At 36.7% G+C, this 14,450-nt stretch overlaps 1 protein-coding gene across 3 annotated transcripts in view; it reads right to left on the reverse strand.

Annotated features, from left to right (window-relative positions):
• Positions 1-14,450, reverse strand: part of LOC140527250 (rho GTPase-activating protein 29-like) — a 70,178-nt gene that overhangs the window by 22,003 nt on the left and 33,725 nt on the right. For all 3 annotated transcript variants that reach the window (XM_072644043.1, XM_072644044.1, XM_072644045.1), the window contains 8 exons: positions 13,143-13,207; positions 12,558-12,668; positions 12,369-12,449; positions 11,981-12,169; positions 11,532-11,669; positions 5,898-6,088; positions 4,660-4,823; positions 3,941-4,072 (listed from right to left, as the gene is read on the reverse strand). In XM_072644043.1, coding sequence (XP_072500144.1) covers positions 3,941-4,072; positions 4,660-4,823; positions 5,898-6,088; positions 11,532-11,669; positions 11,981-12,169; positions 12,369-12,449; positions 12,558-12,668; positions 13,143-13,207 — 1,071 coding nt within the window. The remainder of the gene's footprint in view (positions 1-3,940; positions 4,073-4,659; positions 4,824-5,897; positions 6,089-11,531; positions 11,670-11,980; positions 12,170-12,368; positions 12,450-12,557; positions 12,669-13,142; positions 13,208-14,450) is intronic.

A 14,450-nucleotide genomic window follows, 5' to 3' on the forward strand; every position in this document is an offset into this window, starting at 1 on the left:
AAATATGAAAAGAAAAAAGAAATGACAAGCAAGATGATCTCAGAAAAACATGGGCTTACATGAACCGATGCAAAGTAAAATGAGCAGAACCAGGGGAACGTGGTATATAATAACAACAACACTGTACAATAATCTACTCTGAATGACTTAGCTATTCTCAGCAATACAATGATTCAGACAATTCTGAAGGACATGATGAAAAATGCAATCCATCTCCAGAGAAAGAACTGATGGAGTCTGAATTCTGAATCTACTTCTTTGCTTCCTTTATTTCTCATTTGTTTGGGAGTTTTGGTCTGTGTTTTCTTTAATAATATGAATAACACAGAAATTGTTTTGTATGACTGCACACATATAACCTATATCAAACTTTGCATTCTCAATGGGGGAGAGGGAAAAGGAAAGAATTTGGAATTCAAAAACTTTTAAAAACAAATGTTAAAAATCATTTTTACGTGTAGTTAGGGGAAAATATTAAATTTTAATAAGAAAAAACCCAGAGATCCTCTAGAAAACCAACACTAAGTTAGAAAGATTACAATCTACATCAGTGGAGGGAACAGTACTCACACTTACAAAACAAGTTTTTGAAGTATACATAAGCATAGCACATACACAGGCTCAGGCTACAATATAAAGGATTTCTTCCACTTCCAGACATTAATACAGGTAGTTCTTAAACAGTAAGTTATGTTGTTTTAAAAAAAAAAAAAGGTGCTGTAATTAAATAAGAATGCAGGTTAAGTGTTCATCAATCAGAATATTGGCTAAATAAACTATGGTATATGACTATAATGAATTACTATTATATCAGAAAAATAGACTACTATGAAAACCTCAGAGAAATTTGGTAAGATCTGTATAAACTAAAGTAGGACAAAGTAAGCAGAACAAAAAGAATAAATAACACACACAGACATATACACACGATAATATAAAGGAAAACAAACAATACTAAAGACATCGAAGTTCTGGTCAATGTATTATTCCAAAGGAATGATGATGAGGTATACCTCCCTTCTGTGAGAGGTAGTATTTAGGTGTAAAAACAGGAATACATGGTTCAGTAGAAGTCTGTTTTCCTTTACTGTACTTCTTTGTTAGAAGGGAATCAGGAAAACTTGCGTTCCAATACCACCTCGCTTAGCAGCTGTGTGACCTTGAAAAAATCACCTAAACTTCCTTGGTTTCTTCATCTATAAAGCGTGGATAATAACAGCGCCTGCCTACACCTCACAGCTGGTTGTGAGGGTCGACAGAGATAAAAGATATATCTTGCAAACCTTAAAGTAGTGTATAAACCATCATCATTATAATTAATGTGGAGGGTTCTTTTTTAAACAAGCCCAATTCAAATACAAAACTGGTTGATTTTGAAAAGGAATTTGGAGTGAGATAGAGCACGGAGGGTACTTGCAGAATGACATGGATACGAATCTGTAACTAGATAAATAAATATTTAGTCACCTGCTTCACAGCAACCCTTCCACCACCCCTTAATGAAATTTGGTCTACTTCCTTGACGGAAGCTGGAGATTTGGACCTGGCCCCAGAAGTCCAGCTTGACTGATCCATCAATAGTTAGACTGAGAAGGGAGCCAAATTCCTGGGTCTAAGCTGGAATCAACTTAGTTTCCCTAAGGTCTACTGATAGCGTTCACCTTGATTTTCAGACATATAAAATCAGTACTATGGGCAAAAAAGATTTTCCTCACCATAAATTCAAAGACATTAAAACACCGGAATAAACATTCCTTTCTCTAGTATAGCAATTTTATTTTTTAAAAAGATCTTTCAATTTATTATCATTATTACTAGCATTCTTTTCTTTTTAAATTTTGGATCTAAATTCTCGCCCTTCCTGCCACCCCCTTTCCCTACCCACTGAGAACGCAAGCGACATGGTATCAAAAATACATGAGAAATCATGCAAAATATATTTCATGAGCCATATTTTTTTTTTAAAAAGCAAGAAAAATAACGTTGAGTAAATGATTCTTCAATTTACATTCAGTTTATCAGTTCTCTCTCTGGAGGTAGATAGCACTTTTTCATCATGAGTCCTTTGGAATTGTCTTGGATCATTGTATTGATCAGAATGGCCATGTCTTTCACACTTGATCATCATTACAGAGTTGTTATTATGCACAATGTTCTCCTGGCTCTTCTCACCACTCTTTGCATCATTTCATATAGGTCTTGCCATGTTCCCACAAAATAGTACTCCATCACAATCACATGCCATAACTTATTCAGCCATTTCCTAACTGATAAGCATCCCTGTTGGATTTCCAATTCTTTATTACCACAATAAAGACTTGCTATAGATATTTTTGTATGTATAGGTCTATTTCCTTTTTCTTTGATCTTACTGGGTTACAGACCTAGTAGTGGTATTGCTAGGACAAAGGATATGTACAGTTTTATAGCCCTCTGAATCTTGTTCCGAACTATTCTCCAGATTGCTTGGATCTATTCACTATTCCACCAACAGTTTATTAATATATTTTTCCCTCATCCCTTCCAGCATTTATCATTTCTGATAGGTGAGAAGTGGTACTTCAAATATTTTAATTTCTCTTTCTCTAATCAATAGTGACAGAGCATTTTTTCATATGATGATAGATAACTTTTGATTTCCTAAAAACTGCCTGTTCACATTCTTTTGCAATTATCAATTGGTAAATTCTTTTTATAAATTCGACTCTGTTCTACACTCAATACATATTTGACAAGAGAGGTCTTTATCCGAGAAATATGCTGTAAAAAAATTGACATTATTTCATTCTCTATGGTACCTTTTAGCATAATGTCCATTCCCTTACTATCACTTTTAATTACATCTATTGTTACTTTTGCTTTGACTGATTACTACTCTTTGCCTTTTTAGTTCAGCTTTTAAATTAAAGTTCATCATATTAGATTCAGTTGCCCCAGCTTATTATTTTATCTCTGCATGTGCCTTTCTGTTTCAGGTGTGTGCACCTCTTCTAAACAATGTATTGTTGGATTCTGGTTTCTAATCCATTCTGCCATCTGCTTCTGTTTTATGGGTGCGCTCATCCCATTCACATTAAAAGTGATGATTCCTGTATATTTCCCTCCTTCCCATTTTCTTCTGTTTCTTCTCTTTCTCTTTAGCCCATCCCTCCTCTAAAGTCTATTTTGCTCCAAACCACTGACTGTCTTAATCTGTTCTCTATCTTTCCTACCCCCTATTCTCTCATGCCTTTCTTCTCCTATTTCCCTGCTGGGTAAGTTACAATTTTTGTGGGGTAGGTTATGCTTGAATGTAAATTCTAACTCCTTTTTTACCTCACTGGGTATATCATGGAAAGGGAAAAAGCACTAAGGTTCCTTACTAAAAGAGGCTGAAACAGCTTTACCAGAAGCATGTGAAAGGCAAATTACCTCCTGGAAATTACTCATGTATGTCTTATTAAATTCAATTACAAAAATATTTGCACAGATAACATAAGCTTTGCTTCCAGCACTTCCTGACCGGAAGAAGACTCACAGTCTAGCATTCCTCCAGAGTTTAGAGTGGCTAAAAAGGGAAAGGGAAGGCCCCAATGATACTGACAGAAGCAAACACAAAAACCAACCTAAAAGGACAGGGATGGCTCAGGAAGGAAGGAAGGGTAGGGGAAAGGTGGAAGAACATCAACGTGGATCAGACGTCACCTCAGTTCTCATGGGTACAGATTTCCATGTGGGAGTTCCTTAGAAAAGTCCTACATATACAAACTGTGACATCAGAGAAAAGGTAGAAAAGATATTTTAGGAACATTTCAGATAAAGGAATAAGAGCACTGGACAAATATTATGGTTTAGGATCAAAAATATCATCAATAAAAATCATTTTTAAATCTTTTAAATTTTATCATTATTTGTAACTCTCCAACAACACTGCCAAAGTTAAAAATAAATGTTTATGTACCTGGACTGGCAGAAGGAGAATCCATGGATCTTGATTCACTGCTTCCCCCAGCACTCTCTGAATCACTGCACATTCCACCACCTTGATGACCAACTGACCATGATCTGACAGGGGGTGGTCGCCCTCTGACGGCTTTAAAAAATAAGATATTTGAAGATTTCTATAAAATAAAACATGGATTTTCTAGAGGCTAAAGCATAGAGCAAAAGTCTAATGCAAAATAAATCAATCTACAAATGCCATATTTAAATATAGTTACTTCCTAGTGTTCCAAGCAAATTCAAATTATTTAAAGCACAATCAACTTCAAATATAAGAACATTTTATTTAAGGTATTAATATTTTCATTATATAAAGAGTTAAGGACTGGGTTTATGATTTCATTGGTAGAGGAAATGCCAAGAGAAGGAAGCCCCCAGTACCAGTGCAGGTTGGCATCTTTTCTCCAACTGAAAGTCTTAGGGACTGTCTAGAGCACTAAGAAGAAGTGCAACTTGCCTGGGGTCACACAGCAAGAATATGTTAAGAGGCAAGATATTTCTGGTTTCAAAGCCAGCCATGTTGCAGCCACTCACTTTCATATATACTAGTAAACATTTGCAAAACTTATGACCACTCCTTTTATTTGATTTATAAATTTTCAGGGACATGACTAAAATGAAATAAAAAAATAACTTCACTTCATATAAGTCAGTGCTCCCTAGAATATGAAAAATTACCTGGAATATCTAGGCTGCTACAGGACCTCTTATCACCAATTTTTTTGGAACGGTAAACAGGGCTGCCAATATCTTCTAATAAATGAAATGTACAGTCTCCAGAATTCTGAGATACATTTCCATGTGATCCATGTTGATTATTTATTGACCCCTTACTTAAAAATCTAAAGGAAAAAAATCCAACAACATAGTCTGTCAATGGAGGGAAAATCTATTATTGATTTTTTATATTCAACATTCCAAAGCACATTAATTTCATAATGCAGTACTTCTATGGTTGAATTTCAAAAAAAACTTTAAACAAGAACTCACTTCAAGAACATAGCACGGCTTAAGCTCTGCAGAACTCCAAAAACATTCCAGCAACACTACAGTCTGACACCCCTGCATCTTTTAGTTTATCTCATATTACTCCTTTCCCTCTACACTGTCTATGATGATCCAGTCAATCTAAACTACTCTCGGTCTTCTTCCATCTGTCCTAAGCAGTCCTCTGCCCTCTCCTGGAATGTCCTTCCTCCTCCTCTTCTCCTACTGAACTGTACTCCATCTATCCTTAAGGGTTCACCTTCAATGCTACCTTCTTGATGAAAACTCCTTAATTCCTTTTAGACCTAGCACACATGTGGCTGTGCAATTCTCTAATGCACTTTCTATGTAATAGTGTGCACCACAGTCAATATGTGTTACTGTCTTATTCCATCCCATGGCAGGAAGCATGTCTTCTGTCTCAACTGTGAATATCCCAAAGTATCTAGGTAGTATAGTGCTCTAAGTAAAGCAGAAAATACTCAATGAGTATTTAATGCATCAAGGGAAGTACTACATAAAAACTTTAAAGTATATAAAATTATGACTGTTAGACATCTAAGAACTAATTTAATAGTTTCCAAGTCCAATAAGCTAAACTATATCCAAATTTTTCTACTAATTTTCCAGAAAGTCAAAAGGGATTAGGTCTACGGTTCTTAGTTTCCCCTTCTTAGAAATGTTTTTGAATTTTAAAAAAATCAGCTCAAAATTTATGGCAGTCTTTATTTTTACCTGAATTGAGGAAAAAATAAACCCCCTTCAACACACAATCTATCACTTTCAATACATGTTTTACTTTTGAAAAAGGAGAGGCAAAAAATATCAAATTAGGAAGCTCTGTCAAAGGGAACAAATCTACTCAAACTGGACTTGAATCTGGCAATAAATGAGGCCCTTTTACTAAATTTCAACACATTAATCCTTACCCATCAATTTTGGAATTTTCAAAAGAATTAGATTTAATGTGAACATCATCCTCGGGTGAAGTTTTTGCCTTTACAAATTCTGCAAACTTTCTCCCAGGATCACATAACTTGGCATTCTCACAGAGAGACTGGTAGTTCACTGGAAGAGACACAACTTGCTCATGTTGCATCTGGAAGAGGTTTACCACTGCCTATTTGTCAAATAAAGATAAAGCATAAGAATAATCAGGAAACTTTAACGAACAGGTCTTTAAATATACTTAGTTAAATGTAATATCATACAATATCATATACAACATCTAAACTCCCACCTCTTAGGGCTCAGTAAAGTGTGCTAGAATTTATTCACACAGACATCCCTGATACACAGATTTGGTGACTCCCTGCAAAATTTACTTTAAAAGAAACTTTTACGAAGGGGTGCAGGAGGTAAGGAAGGGGGGCAGGCTTTCTCCTACTTTAAAAAGAACCTGTCAGAAGATACCCTAATCTCCCACCAAATGACTCAAAGTAACATGGAGGAGTGTCCTCCCCAGCACTCTACTCACCCAGCTAGACACCTCCTGCCTAAAATTTTAACTTTGAGTTAAAGACATGAATTTCCTGTTTCAATAATTTTATAAGATTGGAAATTTCATGTACTGCTCCTAGCAGGATAGGCCAGCATGGTATGCATTTTCTCCACTTAGGTAGGCTTGTTTGTATTTCAAAAGCTAACAACCATTGCTGTCCTTTCTGATTCGCATTTTAGATTTTAAAAGATGTTAGTAGCAGGGAAAGAATTTTTAGCAAAGGAGAAGGTGCAGTACATACTCTTACTGTGCAGATTTGCCCAAAAGAGGAAAATCTGCAGCTAAAATTTCTATTCATCTGTACCACTATATTATTTTTAAAAGATTGACTTTTACTCATTATGCAAATAAGTTGTGAAAATAACTCAAGTTCAGAACTTCTGAGTGTGTTCTGATCTTCCTTGTCACCATATTTTCCCAGCCTATTACTTGATTTTTAACTCTTTCTTAAAGTGGCTCTGTTTCCAGGGCAGGGCATATTGTCCCAAGCTTCAGGGGTTTTGTGCAGCTGTTTTCGGAGATACCTGTAGGGACCTGTAAGTTTTCAGTTCTTCCAAAGTGCTTTGCTCTAAGGAGAGATGTTTACTACTCTTCTGGCCTGTGCTCAGGCCTGTGAGTGATCACAAGCACTCTTTTCTGCCCTGGAACTGTGAGGAGGGTTCCCTCTCCACTGCTACCACAAGCTGTGCAATGCTAGTGATCCTCCTCAGATCCAAGTATGGACAAAGCAACTGGATGCTAGCAGAAAGACCCCTGTAGTGTCCTTCTGACCAGCTATTCAACCCTTACCATCTGTGGGCTGACAGCTCTGGAAGCAGCTGCTGTTGCTGCTGATTCAGTCACTCACAAGGCCAACTCTTAGTTTCCTGGGGCTGGGACTGTGCTGGCATGGCCTGTCCTGGGCTGCACTCTATTCTCACCCAGGTAAAACAGACCTTTCCTGCTGATCTCCCAAGTTGTCCTTGGTGTCTATGAGCTGAGACATCTGGAAACCACCACTGTTGCCAGTGATTCAGTCATCCCAAGGCCTACTCCAGGTTTGCTGAGGCCCAGTCTGTGTTGACACATCCTTCATTCCTTTCTCACCCTGATGCAACAAACCTTTCCTGCCAGTCCTCCAAATTGTCCTGGGCTGGAAATTTGTTTCACCCCATGTTTTTGTGGATTCTGTTGCTCTAGAATTTTTTTTTTGAGTCATTTTTTAAATGGAGGGGTTTGGGGAAGAGCCCAGGTGAGGCCTTATCTTTACTCTGTCACCTTGGCTCTGCCTCTTCAGACCAACATTCTGTCAGAGTTGCCATATGGCAGTAGGACGTGGACTCCAGCAGTCTCTGATGAGTTAAAAATTAATATCATACAAAGGACAGTGATGGCCAAGGAGATGTGTGGAGAAGCTGCAAAATGCCTATTTTCATATAAATTCTCTTTTTCTGTTCTTCTTTGTATATGGAAATTTTTTTTGGTGTTTGTTAAATTCAAAACTAAGAAAAAATATAGTAAAATATCCTCCACCTCACCACCATAGAGCTTCTATGCATAAATTAAAAGCATCACAAATGAAAACAGAGTTCTACATTAGTGTAAGGATTTCCCTATCTGTTTTTCAAGCCCATGAAATCCAAAATCAAGACCAAATTAACGAATGAATAAAAGAAAACAAAGCAGAAATATCCCTTATTTTTATGACATCTTAAGGTAGCACACTGTAGTGGAAAGAAATTTTGTTTCACAGTCAGGAAGACATGGGTTCAATTTTCACCTCTGACACAGACTATTTGATACTGGGGGCAAGTCACTAAATTCCTCAGTGTTCCAGGCTACTCTCTAAGATTCGACTTTGTAAGTCCTGACCTGTTTTAGCAGCAGGAGTTCCCTACTGAAAGCTCTCTAAATCGATAAAATCACAGTTTCAGACTCTTATCTTCTACACTGTATAATATCTTGTTAACATTTCTTCTCACTGCTTTTCCTTATTAGTTAGATGAAAAAAAATGAGACCAAGGACACATGACTGTTTAGACTGTTAAATCCCTTACCATCTTTCCAGGCAAGAATAGCACTTGAAAAATGTCCACACTGGCAATAAATATAATATACATACATAATATATATGTGCACAAGTGTGTGTGTATACACATACGTGCATGTGTATGTATGTGTCCAAGGTACAATGGAAATTAAAACTACAGTGTTATGATTAAAATCCATGTCTTGGCTTATGTACTTATGTCTTATTTGTGATAAACAAATTTAACTGTGGGGCCGCTTCTATAGGTGTTAACTTATCAAAATAATTTTATTACTTGGAAAATTATAGATTTTGCTTATATTCATACTTGTTTCATAGGATGACTACATCCTAGTAATATTAAATAATAACAGTGTAACCATTCAAAAATAAAAAATATTATTAGGAATCAATGTCAAGATACTGGCACACTCTACTAATCTTCATTATTGGTAGATATCAGCAAGGAATTGGAGGATCACAAACCTTAACATTAACAAAACCTGATCATTAATTACTCAGCCTTCTCTATCTCCCTACCCAAAAAGTTAAGAGAGTGAATATACTGTGAACTAGAATCCTAATGACCTTTGTTGCATAGTATGCCAAGAGCCTGGAAAATAGGGGTGACTATTTTCTAAACTGTTTTCCTGACAAGGAAAACATAAGATGGAAAAGTAGCCACAGAAAATATAACCTCAGTTTACTCATCAGGAGCTGGCTCTGGGGATACAGAAACAAAAGCAACCTTGTTCCTACTTGCAAGGGGCTCACTATGATAAAGTGAAGAACAGAATTAACTGGGACCCAATAAAGGAGAATGATCCTGAGGGAAGAAAATCACCTTCAAAATGCTATGTCGTGTTTCAGGTCACCACAGCTCTGAGAATGCTCCACTAATCACTCACCCAGATAACTGCTGACTCATACCTACAATGGCATGTTAGGTATAAGTCAAAATTTCCCCACAATGATGCTTAAAACAATTTTCCATATATATACTGTACCCTTGGTGATTCAGCAATGATTAAAACTAATTTTCTGCTAAGCCAAGCATTTAGCATGACTGTCCTTTCCTTAACTTACTTTTACCCAAATCTGTCTATTCTGGACCAAGGCTAACTCCAGTTTAGCCAGTCAATAAACATTTATTGAGCAACATCTTATGTGCAAAGGCACTATGCTAAGTTCTAGGGATACAAAGAAAGACAAAAAACTGTCTCGAGACTCAAGAACTCACAATGTAATGGGAGAGGAAATAAGTAAATAAGGATGTACAAACAAATGATATCTAAGATACATGGGAAATAATTGAAACAGAAAAGGTGCTGGAAGTAAGGAGGATCAAGAAAAGCTTTCTAGAGAAGGTGGGATTTTAGTTAGGACTTGAGGGAAGCCAATATACAGAGATGGGTAAAGAGAATGTTCCAGGCATGGGAGACAATAGGGAGACAATGAGGCTAAGAGATAGTGTCTTGTTTCTGGAACAGCTAGAAGACCAATGTCACTAAATCAAAGAATCAAAGGGGTGGGAAAGGGAAGGAGAGAGAGAGAAAGAGAGAGAGAGAGAATGTGTTGAAGGGGAGCAGAGACAAGAAGAAGGGCAGGACAAAGCAGTGTTAACAAAGGTTTTGAATGCTCAACAAGATAATCTATTTGTTCCGGTAGGTAATAAGGGAACTCACTGGAGTTTCCTGAACCTGTGGGTGATATGGTCACTCCACCGATTCAGAACAGTAGTTAGAAGGCAATAAGAACAACCTGAATTAGAATGATTTTTTAAAAAACTATAATTCTTAAAGTTAAGAAAGTTACCTGCTCAGAAAAACACTACTCTGATCCACCTCAGTATTCAGCACATTTGTCCACAGTAGGTCAGAAAGGTGGTCAAGGAGCAGGGAGCAGTGGGAATTCCACCAAAACTTTAGATACCAAGTCTGACCAGGCTGGGCCTTTTATGCTTCAGGTGGCAGAGAGGGCCTTCTCAACTCCCTTCAAAGAAAACTATATAGTCAAGATAAAAAAAGATACTGCTCCTACCAGTGATGTCCATTCTGTATATTCTTCTCATACTTACTTTCCCAAAATGCTTTTCTCTTCTCTTCTCCAAATCCTACTCAGCCTTTAAGGTCCAGGGCAGTATAGTACCAACTCTATAAGCCACCCTCCAAAATTATTTTCCTTTTGTCACAAGCAACGTTTCTCATCTCTAACCCCCTATGTCAATTATCTGTACCCTAAGTACAGTATTTTATTTCATGCTGTGGTTTATCATTTGCTGATCATTTCATGTTTGTTGGTCTTGGATTACTATATAGATTATAAATTTCTTGAAGTCAAGGATGTAAACCTATACTTTACATGTCAAACTATTTCAAGGCAATTTCAAGGCAAAAAAGAAAATTGTGATCATCAGAAACCTCAATACTGTTAGAGTCCAACTCTTTCTCAATTTTCAATCTGAGGTAAATTAAACATGGAATGGTTGGCTGGAAACAATAGAGAAAAATGAAAACAATCAAGATCATTACTCTCTGTTCCCAAATTATCTTCTGCTCTATTTTGTAAATAGTTTAACAATGTTCAAGAACAGCAACTTTGTAGTGTTAATAAAGGGCTGGCTAGGTAGTCAGATTAATTATACATCCCAATCTAAGATAGACTGAATTCTAAAAAACACAAGCAAACTATTATTTTTATCCAAACCAGAGAAATAATAACCTTCAATGGAAAAATTTCACAATTATAGTTGAGATCCAAATGATGATAACTTACACATGAATAGTGCATTTTATATTTTGTAAAAGGAAGAGGAAATTGAACATTCATCACTAACTACATAACGATGGCAAGTATGGTTTTCACAATTCTACAGATAATCTGTAGGTTCAAAAACTAAACATAATGGGCACCATAAATCAAATTTTCCTATTAGTGTCAAAAGTTCCTTTAGTTACACAAAAATCTGACAGCTTCCCCCAACTCACTGCCCCCTCCACAGAGGTTCCAGAAAAAATGTAGCACTCAAGTTTTTTGTTCCCATAAATTACTTACAGCTTTAAGAGTTAGATCACACTGGAAAACAAGTTCACGAAGTTGTGTTACAATTTCACTTTTAGTATGATCTAAATCATTTTGCCTTTCTTCCATATCTATCATAACAACTTTGTAGTGTTCATTTGCTTCTTCAACCTGCAGGGAATTGGAATATTAAAGAATATCCAAGTAAATAATAAGCAATAGTATTTGAAATGCATTAATATGCAATACTGGTTAAGGAAAAAAAATGCAGAGTTACCATTCTTGATCTCAACTGTCATCACCTTAAGAGTTGAACAGCACGTATAAATGGTGCAACAGGTAAACTTTGTGAACTGGCCTTATTTAGTCTCACATATACACCCCACCCTCTCTACCTGTTCTGTCTCTGGCAAAATACAAGGAAAAAGAACTCGTTTTTGCTGCTGCTGCTCCAACTTCCAGTGACCAGAAGGAAGACTCACTTTTTGCAAAGCCTCTTCTTCTAGCCTTCGCTTTTTCTCTAACTGCTTGCTGGCCTCTCGCCCAAGCCCTCCACTTGAGCTCAGATGCTCCTCTTCAGCACGTACCATGGAAGACTTGGCTTTTTCATATTCAGTCTGCTGCTGTATACACAAGAGTTTTGCCTTTTTGAGAGATGCCTCTGTCTCTTGCTGTGTAGGGGAAAAAAATATTGAAACTCCACATTATACATTCTTTCTGCACTTGGGTACCATGGCTATAAGAAAGCATTGAAAAGTATTGCATAAGGAAAGATTAAATACTTGGCAGGTGTTTACAGATGTGAGGCAAGGGAAGAACAAAAGTAAAAAAGAAGGAATGGTTACTGTCATATTCCGTTGTGATACAAACCATTTTCTTCTGTTCTCGCTGCCAAAGTTCTTTAATTGCTTTCCTCTGTTTATCCAATTCACTTTTTCTCCCAAGGAGAGGCTATCAAAAATAAAAATTGTTAGGTTTTTGTTGGCTTGTTTTTTTACAAGTAAAAGTTATTTCTGAATTTAAAAGCAATAGAAATTACAAATGCATTTAAGTTTTTACCTGAACAAATTTGTTGGCTTGAAGAGCTGCTGCTGTTTGTTGTGAAAGCTGACTGCTCTCAATATCATTATCAAAAGCATTTAAGAATAAGGCACGGAATGGCATAAATTCCTAAGATTTAAAATAGGAAAGTCAGTTCCAAAGTAGAAATATGGCTAGTCCCTGCCTTCACCCGGATGGTCATAAAGAAGGAGCTCTGTGCACCAAAGAAGTGTCATGAAAAACATTGGGCCCATACCCTTAGCCACCATCAAACTGAATTCCATGCTGTAAAGACAACTTATCTAAGCTTCATTCAGAGTATACTTTCTGTGACTGAAATTAGGGATAATAATGATTATGACAACGATGCTTAAGAAAAATTAATTCTAAAGCTAAGGATTGAAATTTGCTTTGGCAAAGGAAAGAATATCCCATTCTAAAACAAATGTACACCAAAACACTACTGTGTCTTTGACCAACAAAGTTAGCCTTAATTAGATATGCTTCACAATCAAGTACTTCATTCAGTTGGGGATAGGTACTTAACAAAACTCTTAAGCTACCAACTCACTCTCACACCTCAGAAGTTCACAAGGTAATTACCTGGAGTCCAATAATGCTTTTAGTTGTCTCTGCCATCTTTGCAATGTTTCTAGCACATTCCAATTCTGTAAGGGAAAAGTTCTAATTAATGGTCATCTTTAAAACAAAAATAGATGATTCTATTTTGTATTAAAAAAATTATTTGGATCACATGACCAATAAGATGAAAGTCTAGATATTTTCTTTGATCTTCACAACTCTTGAACATCTCCAAAATAGGAATTATGCACAAGAGATAAAAGTATTTCAGCCATCTCTACAGTCTAGGACACCAAGGATCGAACACAAGGTTAAGTGAACTAACAGCAAAGAAGGCTAATCTCTACCTCTTACCGTGGTCACTCAGCACTTCTTTCCTCCACCATCCACCCAGCTCAGAAAGTAGGACCACAGAAGCCAATCCATGGATAACAACAGAACTCAACTAGACTCACATTCCCACCAATGCCACAGAAAACCAAAAAGGAAAAAGATCACTGAGGCAGGAAGGCAGCTGTACAGCAGCAACAGAATTCAATCAGAGAATGAGGAACTGGGGGAGGATACATATACGTAGCTGTGAGGCATTCCACTAAGCCTGAGCAAAAAGCCCAGCACATAGCAGGGACTAGTTCTGTTCCTCCTGAAGTTACCTGAGGCAATCTGAGACAAGTTGTTGAAGCCAATAAACCATAAATTGTCTAATATGGCAAGAGAATGAGACAGCTTTGAGTTCCAGCTCTTAGGAAACAAAACTCAAAAGGGGAGAGATTTAGAAGACAAACTCAATTTACAATCTTGAGCAGAGAAAGATATTAATAAAAGGGAATAGGATCTCCCTATCACCTAAAACAGTACAGGCATCTATGAATAAATTTTGTAAAACAAAGGAAAATGAATCAACCACTTGATGAAGCAGAGGACCTATGGATTCTCAAGAGAACGTAAAACCACAGAAGGATATTTCTGAATAGTTTTTTTATAAAGAGATAAGAATAACACAAGCAGAATGTATGGCCTACACTACAGAAATAATTGGCAGGCTAGGAAACCTTAAATACACAATGGCAAGTACAAAGAAAGAAAGCAAAGCAGCAATAACTAAGTGCAAATGCAAATACGGAGAAATGAAGGTGGACTGAGAAGAGAAGCAGAAGTCAATAGCATTAGAAGAAAACACCAAATCTAAATAAGAACAAATATTAATCTCAAAGATTCAACTAAAAGATTCTGAGTCTCTCAAAAGAACACAACACAAACAACAACAACAAAAACCACAACACAGTAATGCAAGAAATACCCAAAAATTCTGAACACAGAAAACAAAGT

Source organism: Notamacropus eugenii, chromosome 2, assembly GCF_028372415.1.
Source record: "Notamacropus eugenii isolate mMacEug1 chromosome 2, mMacEug1.pri_v2, whole genome shotgun sequence".
Taxonomy (NCBI): Eukaryota; Metazoa; Chordata; class Mammalia; order Diprotodontia; family Macropodidae; genus Notamacropus; species Notamacropus eugenii.